We start from the raw sequence: 10930 nt of genomic DNA on the forward strand, positions 1-10930 counted from the left end.
ATTAAAGTGGCCATTGTTAACAAATAACCAAACCATCGGTCCAAATGACAGATAACCAAGCCCAAACCTATTTCTTGTTCACCTTTTTATTATAAAATTATGAAAAATAAACATTGCCCTTTTCTTTTTTTTCCCTCACAAACATGATCAACAAGGCTACAATTTTAGTAGTAAATTTGGTCTAAGTTATCGCTAACATCATGTTCGGTTGGGGGAGCAGGAATGTGTTACATATTAATTAGCGGTGAGGATTTATTACATTTGTTTTAAAAATAATTTTATTCTGTAAAAAGATAACATCTCTAAACTTTTCCTTTATCACTGAATAGCAATTCAACACAAGTGAAAACTCTTTTTTTTTTTTCTATTTCCAATTTTTACCCCTCGCCTTTTTAAACATCCTCTTTACTTCCTTACTTTCTTCTTTTTCTTTTTCCTTTCATTAGAATTAAAATCACGCTATTTGATGGGTTTTCAAATTTATTGCAACTAAAAACTAAACTAAGGTTTTTAACTCTCTTTTGCTCTCTTCTCTCGATTTTATAATGATAAATTAAATCATAATCTGTCCAAAATTTATGATAGCAAAATAAAAAAAAAACTAAAAAAAATTAACTGATTAAATCTAAACTCGAATGTGAATTTAATTACGTTGAAATATGCTCCTATTTAAGAGTTCATCGTCACAACTTTACAACCCGAGTTCTTGACATGAGCAAATGAACAGCCATGTTTGAAGTAGGAATAAAAATTTTCGCAATCTTTTTTGCTCAGAACTCATAATTATATCAAATTTTTTTATCTAATAGGTCATTATTTATTTGACTTAAAATAAAATATGTCCAGGCAACTCAAATCGGGTGTGTGTGGAAAAAAGTTGGGTCAAAACCTTAAACCTTATATCATTAGTATATTATCATATATATAGATTTTTTGGGAACTATCATAGATATATAGGTAAATCATACACATTTTCAATTACGCAAAGAGTTTCTAATTCATTAAAGGCTTTGTGGAAAAGCTAAAAAAATAATACTAATTTTATCTATTGTCTTCATGAAAATTGAAGTAAAAACCGTCATGATGATATGAAAATTTACTCGGAAGAATTAGTATGATTTTGGGGCAACGAATCGGCTTCGTTTACATTTCAGCGATCTATCACCAACAGGAGCTTGCATTTATATCCTTCTTTCAGACGCAGCATCTATCCAATCATTACTGTTAATTTCGGCTTCCGAACTCATTGCTAAGGTAAGAACATGAATTGGCTTCACAATGAAGACATGATTTCTAGAACCAAAACTCACACCCTAGCCATACTTCCCATTATCCTTCAAACACCCAGAAATGCACATTCGTCCCAGAATTCATACTGTTCTGTTTATTTAGAAGATATGCAACAAAGAACGTACTTGTATTACAAAAAGATAACACAAACAGAAGTTAAAACAATGAAAAGCAACGCAAATATTCCACCCCTATATTAAGGGTATGTGCAGTGTGAGATCACATTTTGGTTTTGCTGGAGCGATCACGAATAACGCCTTCCTCCCCAACACGCCCAACATCATTGAATGTTTCATCAGATGATCTCAGTGTAGCATCAACGGCTCCTGCCGGGGATTCTTCAACCTTAATCACTATCGTCTCTGGAAACCCTTCACGACCTTGGCGTTTCGCATCATCATCATAAGTCTTCCTTCTACCTTCATCACCTCTCAGCTTCATCTCTTCCATCTTCTGTCTAGCTGACTCCGTCGTTTCACTCAATGTCTCCTAGATAATTTAAGCAACATTTTGAGTACATTTTCAATATGAGAAAATTAAAAAAAAATAAAGTTGGAATAAATAAGGTCATCACCTTGGTATTCTGTGCAGTCTCGGATGCCTTCTGCTTCGTTTCTTCGGTCTTCCCAGTGAGGAAATCCATAGCCCTCTTAGCAGCGTCTGCAGCTGAATCTTTCAACTCCCCAAGCTTACTAACTGTTGTATCCTTACCTTCCTTTGCTTTCTCCGCTGCATATTCCGTCCCCTGTTTTGTCTTCTCAGCTGTCACGTCCTTCGCTTCCTTCGCTTTTTCAGCTGCATAGTCTTTATACTCGGTCGCTTTTTCCATTGTAGTATCTTTTGCTTCCTTAGCTTTCTGTGCTGCGTAGTCTGTAAACTCGGAAGCCTTCTGCGCTGTCGTATCCTTTGCTCCCTTGGCTTTCTCAGCTGCATAGTCCTTATATTCAGTCGCTTTTCCAATTGCGGCATCCTTTGCATCCTTAGCTTTCTGTGCTGCATAATCTGTGTACTCAGAAGCTTTTTGGGCTGTAGTATCTCTTGCCTCCTTGGCTTTCTGAGCTGTATAATCCTTATATTCAGCCGCTTTCCCCATTGTAGCATCCTTTGCATCCTTAGTTTTCTGTGCTGCATAGCCTGTATACTCGGAAGCCTTCTGTGCAGTGGTGTCTTTTGCGTCCTTAGCTTTCTGGGTAGCGTAATCTGTATACTCAGAAGCCTTTTGGGCTGTGGTATCTCTTGCCTCCTTGGCTTTCTCGGCGGTATAATCCTTATATTCAGTCGCTTTCCCCATTGTAGCATCCTTTGCACCCTTAGTTTTCTGTGCTGCATAGTCTGTATACTCGGAAGCCTTTTGTGCTGTGGTGTCTTTTGCGTCCTTAGCTTTCTGGGCAGCATAATCTGTATACTCAGAAGCTTTACCTGTTACAGTGTCTTTGGTTTCTTTTGTCCTCTGGGCTGCTGTGTTTTTCGTCTCCTTTGCCTTCTGAGCGGCGTAATCTGTATATTCAGCAGCCTTCTCCTTCGTAGTATCCTTCATCTGTTTGGCCTTATCAGCACTCTGGTTTGCTTTCTCAGCTGCATAGTCTTTGTACTCACCAGCCTTTTCCATGGTAGTGTCCTTTGCCCTCTCAGCAAACTCCTTCGCATTATCACCTTCATCAGTAGTCCCCCATGTCTTCCCTCCACCTCCGTAAACTCCTTCCCTCTCATGGCTCTTACCGACCACAGCTTCTTTTGCATGCTCGTAAGTACCTTGCACAGCCCTCAACACGGTTCCAATAACTCCAGGCCTCTGTTGCTGTTGCTGGGGTGAAGTTTCCCTTCCCCATTCCTCCTTATACGCAAAACTTTCTTCAGGCAACCTTTGTTGTTGTTGCTGTGACGATCGATCCAATTTCTCCTTATAAACAACTCTCTCTTCACATTCTATTCCACTGTTAATATCCCTAAGATCATCCGCGGCTTGTCTAGCTGCGGCCTCCGCTCTTCGCTCCTTCTCTTGCCTCGTCTCCATGGCTAAATATTCAACCTCGATTCAAGTCTCAAACGCAAGCTCACTGGAAATAATATAACACAAGACTGTTCAGCGTGTATATGTTCCTTCGCTCTTTATACTTTCCTTAAGCCGGTGAAATGCATGCGATCGATCTAATATACAATTTGCTGCATTCCTGGGAGCATGACACGTTGGGGGAGATGGCTTGCTCTGATTGGCTGCCGCGTGTTAATCAATTGATGATGAGTCGACACGTGGACTCCTATGCTGATGGAAGGAAGATATGTTAATGTCATCAGGCGGTGGAATGGATTGGATGCTACTTGTCTGTCAGAGATGACATTGATTTAGGCAACCTGTTGTTCATTAACGCATCTTTCCACGTGTCAAATGATTTGCAACGTGGCTCTCTGGTTTACATTCTATTTTTGCAAAGTTGATCTAAAAAGAGCTTTAGTGCTTATCCAAGTAAGCATTGTAAGATGCTCAACTAAATATGGGATTTGAGCTAATATTCCAGATCAATTACACGCTGAATTTGCAGCAAAATGATGGAGCTCTACATTTCCATGCCTAAAACTCACCAAATTGCCTAATTTTATCAACGGTTTCAAACCTGGGGTTTTTTTTATTTAATAATACCAAAATACAATTTATAAAATTAATTAGAAAAAATTATATAAGTTAATGAGTTGAAAAGAATGGTAAAAATGTTATCGTCAACATGTTAAGTGATATCAACTATAAAAATAAAATAAAATGAAAATAAATAATATTTTAATTTAAAAAGAGTGTGGCCAACATATTAGGCGACATCCTTTTTCTATTTCTCTTCTTATTTTCTTTTTATGTTTTTTAGTTTTATATTTATATTTTATAGTTTTTATAATTTTATTTTATTTAATAAAAATGGCTAAATTGTTTAAATTTCATAATTTTTAATATTTTATAATTATAAATTTTAAATATTTAGCATAATGATAAGTTGATATATTTTTGGTAAATTGACATAAAATGTTAGAATAAACTATTTAAGTAGTCACTTAAGTTTTTAGCAAGTTCATGTTTTGATCACATTTTTTAATTTGGTTACTCCGTTAGGTGAATTTTAAATTCTAATCACTCCACCATTAAATGTATTTGCTCACCAAATAGAATGCTGATGTAACATTCTTTTGATTGGTATAATAATAAATTTTACCCCAATATTTTACACATTATCAACTAGGTCACTATTCTAAATATTAAAAAATATATAAAATATTAAAAGAATAATATTATAAAAATAAAACAACTCAACCATTTTTATGAAATTAAATTAAATTATGAAAACTAAAAACTTTAAAATATAAAAAAATGGGTGAAAAGAATGTCACCTTATGTGCTGGGGACACCTTTTTTTTAATTTTATGTGTTGGCGACACCCTTTTTAAATTAAAATATTTTATTTATTTTATTAAAATATTATTTTTATAAGTAGTGTTGTCTAATATATTGACAATATCACTTTTTACTGTTTATTTTAATTTATTTTCGTAAATAATTTGTTTTTCATATTATTTAAATAAAAAACCCTTGAAAAGGAAATAGTACCGTAAATATATACCTATATATAAAACGAAGAAAGGGATGTTTCTTATGTTGCCACATAGCAAGCTCATTATTCTCTTTGGTAGCCTATTGCTTCTTTCATTTTCTTTTATCTTTTCTTTTACATTTTATAAAAACAGTTGAATATCATATTTCGTCATTCTAATACGGTTAATTTTAAGATTTAATTTGTATATTTTAATTTTAGCATAATTTACTCTCTACACATTTTATAATGTTTTTGATTAGATTAAATAATTAATATTATTAACTTTTCGGTTAAAATATTACATGATTATATATAATTTGAATATCCTAAGAGTTGTAGAGATCGACATGTAACTTCTAATCTCTTTTAAGTTTGCATCATATTTTTATATGATAAGACAATAGCCAAATTTCAATTTACTCTCTAAACTATGTAAAAATTGAGATTTAATTTATATACTTAAATTTTGACATAGTTTAGTGCATGCGGATGGTTAATATTGTCGACTATTTCAATCAAAATGTTGACCTCAATTTTTCTCAACAACACTATTCCAACAAAAATAAATTACTTTATTGCAACAGTTTTGGATGATTGTTCTTAAGAAAAATCATAATAGGTATTTTTAACTATAGTTTTATTGTGATATGACTATCAAGTAAATAGTTTTTTTTAATTCATACTAAAAATTTAATAGAAGAATTTTAACAGTGATAACAAATGCACTTGAATTTTGAAATTAAAAAAATAAAAATTATATTTTTAAAAATAAAAGTGATGGAACTAAATTTTAAATATACAAAATATATAGAAATTTAGACAAAATTTTAACCTGATACGAATATATAATCAAATAATCATGAAACATGGATAAAATAATAATAATTTGTAAATAATTTAGTTTCCAAGAATTACATAGAAAGATTTATATTTCGGAAGAAATGATTCATAAATGGTACATGAACTGATAAAATGATGTACGAATTGGTGAAATGATGTACCATGAAATTACTCAAATATTATTATCAAGTATCGTTAATTTTACAAAAATATGTAAAATTTATATCTCGTACATCATTATATTAAAATTTCAACCGCAACAACATAAAAAAAAAACTAGGCCTAAATCAATTAACAAAATAACTCCCTCGAAACAAACAATTCATGATGCCTCAATTTTGGAGTCATTTTCGTCTGTCTACGCATAACTTACTATGTTTCCCAACAAACAGAAGACATAAAAACACATGTACAACAAAATTTTTTAATTAATCTGGTCGAAATTATTTATTACTTGAAAATCCAGCCATCAATTAGCCACGACTCCATGGTCATCGGTGATCCTAACGTTGAGTCTTCTAAGCCAAACCGAGTGTAGGATCATGTGAAACACATCGTAGCGCTTAGGCGGAGAATTGAACTCGAAATGCCTTCTGACTTGCAACACTCTCCTCTGCATTCTTATGTATTGCCTCGTCGATATATTCATTAATATTTCCTTCAGTTTCGGGATGTCATCCACTGACACCGTCACCGAAAACGACTTCCATCGTAGAACATCGCTAAATGGTGCCACGTAACTTTTTGATATGAGAACTGGAACACATCCATTGTACAATGCCTCCACAATCCTCGGGCTTGCAACTTCGTACCCGCTTGGACAGATGCAATACTTGCTATTTCTCATCATATCGTAGTAATTGACACCTCTTGGTAGGTATTTATGTACCTTAATGTCTTCATCCTTGTCTTCCCAATGCTCGAGTAAGACCGGTCTTATCGGACCATGAACCCCTCCTGCAAAGAAGGCCAAGATTTGACGCTGAGACGCTGATGGTCCACCCATCAAACCGGTTAATTTATCAGTTATGAGATTGATTTCTGGAATCGAAACATCCTTGACGGGGTTGAATCTTTCAGAAGTGTTGGCGTTGCATAGAGCTCGAATGGAGTTCTTTTCTAGGTGAGGAAGTGAAAAGCTAGCTTCTGGCCCCTACATTCAAAAAACCATACACATCTCAAGCTCAAATTGAAATCAATTGAGAACTTGAAACGATAAAAAAAAAAAAAAAAAACTAACCCAATCATGACATGCGAGCATGAAATGGTCCGCGCCGTGGCTCCGATTCCAGTAAGGGTACTTCTGAGCAACAAGATTGATGTAGTCCACCACTGTCCTTCGTATGGGACTAAAATCACGCGAGTCCCGTGAATAAACGAATCGGACCATCTTTGCTACACTGAATGGAAGGTAAAAAACATGAGCTTTCTGGGGATCTTTAGTTTGAAATTTGGTATCAACATCCAACTTATAAATGAAATTTCCTTCCATGGAATATATGCTCTTGCAGGGACCGTCATGAAACACAGGAGGTTCCCCTTCTTTGTAAACAAACACCTTAAATTGTTTCTCCATTTCCAGGTAGCTCCTATAAATTACAAAGAATTAGAGATTAAAGGAACTTTAGGGTAGCAAACGCTGGTAAATGAATTACCTAAGCCATGAATTCCGATATGAGATTTAATCTTTGTATTTTAAAAATTAAAAATTCAATCCTTCCACATTTTCAATTTAAAAATTATAGTCTAATTATTATCGTTATTGATAATTTCTGTCAAAATTTGTCAATTTAACATGTTTATTTTCAGTCAACATATCTCATGTTATATGAGAACATATAACATTGATAGAAAATATTTATGATTTTAATGACAGGACTGATATTTTTAAATCAATAAAGTAAGAGGGCTTCAGTTTTAACTTTTAAAGTACAGACTAAATCTCAAATTTTATAAAGTACAGGGACTAACAACATATTTTAACCATATGTTGTGGAAAAAGTAATTGGCAAAATAAATAAGTGTAAGTAAAAAATTTAACATTCTTGTTTGGATAGAATTCCTTATTTTCTAACTATAAACTCAGTCTTCTTGGTTGTTTCAATCCATGAGTCACAAATCCACACCATTCAAATTTTAAATAATTTCTTTTAAGATATAAGTTTAGGATTTAAGTTTAAGACTTAGGTTCTAGAATTTAGGATTTTAGGTTAAGATTTTAAATGTTCTAAAAATAATAAATTAATTTTAGAATTATTTTGATAATAAAATATGTTTAGTATAAGGGAAAATAATCCTATTTTAAATTTACCAAAAAAAAAAAAAAGCAGAGTGGGGATAGATGTGCGGTTTGGATTTAGCACAAAGTTCCTTGGGACTTGGGGACTATCAGCATGCTGCTACGGTCGGGCAGGATCGAATTGATTATCCTTGCTTGTTTTTGAAATGTCAAAATTGTGTATGATTTCCATGTGGGTAAATTTCTATATTTGTGCTTGAATTGTCAAAAATGTGTATGATTTCCATGTGGGCAATTATCATATCTTAATAGCCTATCCATTTCAGACACTGGGCTTTCAACCTCTACATGGGACGACTTGTCCATCCTCACCTCAATGTCCCATTGCTGCCACTCAACCCTGTTTACGAGTTTTCCTACCCATTTCGCAAGTACAGACCCAAAATCTTAATGAATAATGACCCAATTCTTGATGGTTACTAATCATATGAAAATCATCACAACAAAAGGGGAAAAAAGAATCTTATATATCTAAGATAAAGAGAGATGTTGTAATGTTTCCACGCTAAACTTTCTATCAATATCTAGTTGATCCTGATTTCTTTAGTTATCTGTTTCTTCACTTTTTTCTAGTTTCACTCTGTTTGAAACAAAAAAAGAACAAAGGTCAAGGTCTTTTTCATTCTTTTCTACAGTTTTTGTGACATGATTGTGATTCCAAGTTTGAAGTTTCAAGTACAAGAATAAAGAGGATACAGATATACCTGTGAAAGGCCTTTGCATCCCAGTACATAGGACCTATTGGGACATAGTCAGATTCCTGTAATTGACTCCCATTTTTAGCTTCTCTTATGGCCGATCGAGCTCTTTGTAGACCCGCTTCAACCTTGTCCAATTTGGTTCGAACTTGTCTGCTGTGCTTTAAGGGAAGAGCTATGGTTTCATTCAGGGATGTTGTAGCATTATTTGGAGTCCGGTTAATGGTAATGTCTAAGCTATCTGAGTCGGTAATTGAGGTGTTTAAGCTACTATACTCCTTTGTTTCGTTCTGTTCAAATGAATCCAACAAGGGAGTTATTCATGTGTGATAAAAACACTACTTCTCTAAAAAGAAAATTAAAGGGAATACAACAGCAGGCAAGAAATTGTGCCGACAATGACAACCATTATATCATGTGAAGAATCTAACTGTGAGAAAAAGATAATAATAGTAAAAGAAGATGAGAAAAAAAGGACAAATTCCACAAAGGAAAACTGCATGAAAGAGAAGGAAACTAATCACTCACTAATTCTTGAAATTTGGTGACTGCTTCAACAGCAGAAAATGGGGGTGAAGCTGAGCGATTAACAGCAACCTCATCTGAGTCAGACAGTGTTGCTTCTCCCGAGCTGCCTCCAACATCCACCGTCTTGACCACCCTGGAAGGCAAATCCAATACTTGTTGGCTGCTTTCAGCATGCACAGCTGCACCGAGCTTCTCGCTGCTATTTGCCGCCGCCGCCGCCACCGCAGAGGTAGAAGGAGGGAGGCTATAAATCAAAGCCCAAGTTGAGTTTCTTGGTACTAAAACAAACACAATGAATGATACCAGAATCAAGGGAACTATAAAGAACAAAAGCTTGATTGCCGATGAAGAAGAAGTTGTGGGTGTTGAAAAGCAACATGCAAAGCAACTTTTATTCCCATCCCTACCCATCTCTCAGTTTGTTCAAGGGGAATTTCACTATCTATCTAAAATCTGTACTTTGCTTTGCTTTGCTATCAAAACCTTCATCTCTCTATCTCTGAAGTCCCTTTCTTTGGTATTGATTAAAGAGGGTTTTGTTGTTTTTCATTAAATGGGAAAATTGAGGGGATGTCTGATAAAGGAAGGAACCAGGTGGAAATAAAACGGGTGACACAAAAGCTTCATAGCTCATGCCAAGCGTCCTCAGTTTTCCCCCCTCTTTATTCCAGTTCCGACATGCAAAATTTTTATTTCCAACTCCACCCCTCTCCAATCACCGAATCTCTATTTAATTCACCCCTTCACGCGCCTTTGCTAGGTGTGCTTCCTGCTCCATTCTCACATCCTCTGTCTCTCTTGCCAATCGTTCCTTCCATTAATCTTAGTTTTATTTATGTCTTCAGTTTTTTTTTTAAAGTTAATATAAGTAGGATGACTTGCTTTTATTAAGTTTTTATTATTATTACTAATTTAACAACCACTCGTGTAATTCACAATTTCTTTTATCTTTATTACTTTAAACATATGTATTTTATTAATACTAATATAATAATTGGTATTTAAATTTGATATCTAAACTTGATACTTGTTTTCAATTTGGTACTTTATTATTATTTTTTTACAATTTGATATGTAACTTAACAAATTTTCCTAATTTAGTATCCAAACTTTATTTTTCCGATTTAATACCTAATTTTGTCAAATGTTACACAAATTACCTCAGAACATTAATGGTGTTAGTTTATTATGAGGGAAAAAAAATAGCTACATATAAATGACATTTGATAGATGATGAGAATTTAGTGGCAGGAATGATTACATTTGTTTGGAGTTTCCTCTGTTTTGCTAAGCAATATATCTAAATTTCATTTTCATTCAAGTTGAGATTAATTGTTAATGGCAAAAATGATTCATGAGGGACTACATGCTTAAAATATGACTTAGTCTTCACAAAGCTCTTATTTCCACAAAAATATTGTTAGCATAAGAGGAAATTCATATTAAAAATGTGCTTTGAGCTATACTTAAAAGAATGAATATTTAAAAAAATAAGAATTTTAAAAATCCAATAAAAGAAATTCAATGTGTTAATTAAAAATAAAATAAAATGAATTGAACATTTGAAATACAAAAATAAAATAAAATTTTATGTCATCTACCACATGTTGATCATACTAACACTATTAGTATATTGAAATAATTTGTATAACAATTAACAAGTTTAATTAAGTACTAAATCGGGCACAAAAAAGCTTAGA

General features: G+C 33.6%; 2 protein-coding genes across 2 annotated transcripts; both read right to left on the reverse strand.

Moving 5' to 3' along the window:
* Nucleotides 1-1361: 1361 nt before the first annotated feature.
* LOC108456920 (embryonic protein DC-8) lies at nucleotides 1362-3419 on the reverse strand. Its single transcript, XM_017755657.2, has 2 exons — nucleotides 1865-3419; nucleotides 1362-1779 (listed from the first exon to the last, which is right to left on the reverse strand). The coding sequence occupies exons 1-2, from the start codon at nucleotides 3302-3304 to the stop codon at nucleotides 1510-1512; spliced, it is 1710 nt and encodes a 569-aa protein (XP_017611146.1). The 5' UTR covers nucleotides 3305-3419; the 3' UTR covers nucleotides 1362-1509.
* A 2444-nt stretch (nucleotides 3420-5863) lies between these two features.
* LOC108454343 (probable glycosyltransferase At5g03795) lies at nucleotides 5864-10099 on the reverse strand. The gene is made up of 4 exons (XM_017752774.2): nucleotides 9231-10099; nucleotides 8709-8992; nucleotides 6946-7294; nucleotides 5864-6858 (listed from the first exon to the last, which is right to left on the reverse strand). The coding sequence occupies exons 1-4, from the start codon at nucleotides 9639-9641 to the stop codon at nucleotides 6175-6177; spliced, it is 1728 nt and encodes a 575-aa protein (XP_017608263.1). The 5' UTR covers nucleotides 9642-10099; the 3' UTR covers nucleotides 5864-6174.
* Between the last annotated feature and the right edge of the window lie 831 nt (nucleotides 10100-10930).

The sequence above is a fragment of the Gossypium arboreum genome, chromosome 9, assembly GCF_025698485.1.
Source record: "Gossypium arboreum isolate Shixiya-1 chromosome 9, ASM2569848v2, whole genome shotgun sequence".
NCBI lineage: Eukaryota > Viridiplantae > Streptophyta > Magnoliopsida > Malvales > Malvaceae > Gossypium > Gossypium arboreum.

Bases quoted from the DNA above. Each gene is read 5' to 3' on its own strand.
- LOC108456920 (XM_017755657.2), bottom strand. From the start codon at position 3,304: ATGGAGACGAGGCAAGAGAAGGAGCGAAGAGCGGAGGCCGCAGCTAGA. The intron at 1,780-1,864 runs GTGATGACCTTA...TAAATTATCTAG, and splicing joins AGACTGCACAGAATACCAAG to GAGACATTGAGTGAAACGAC.
- LOC108454343 (XM_017752774.2), bottom strand. From the start codon at position 9,641: ATGGGTAGGGATGGGAATAAAAGTTGCTTTGCATGTTGCTTTTCAACA. The intron at 8,993-9,230 runs GTGAGTGATTAG...TCATTTGAACAG, and splicing joins TCACCAAATTTCAAGAATTA to AACGAAACAAAGGAGTATAG. The intron at 6,859-6,945 runs GTTAGTTTTTTT...TTTTGAATGTAG, and splicing joins TGCTCGCATGTCATGATTGG to GGGCCAGAAGCTAGCTTTTC.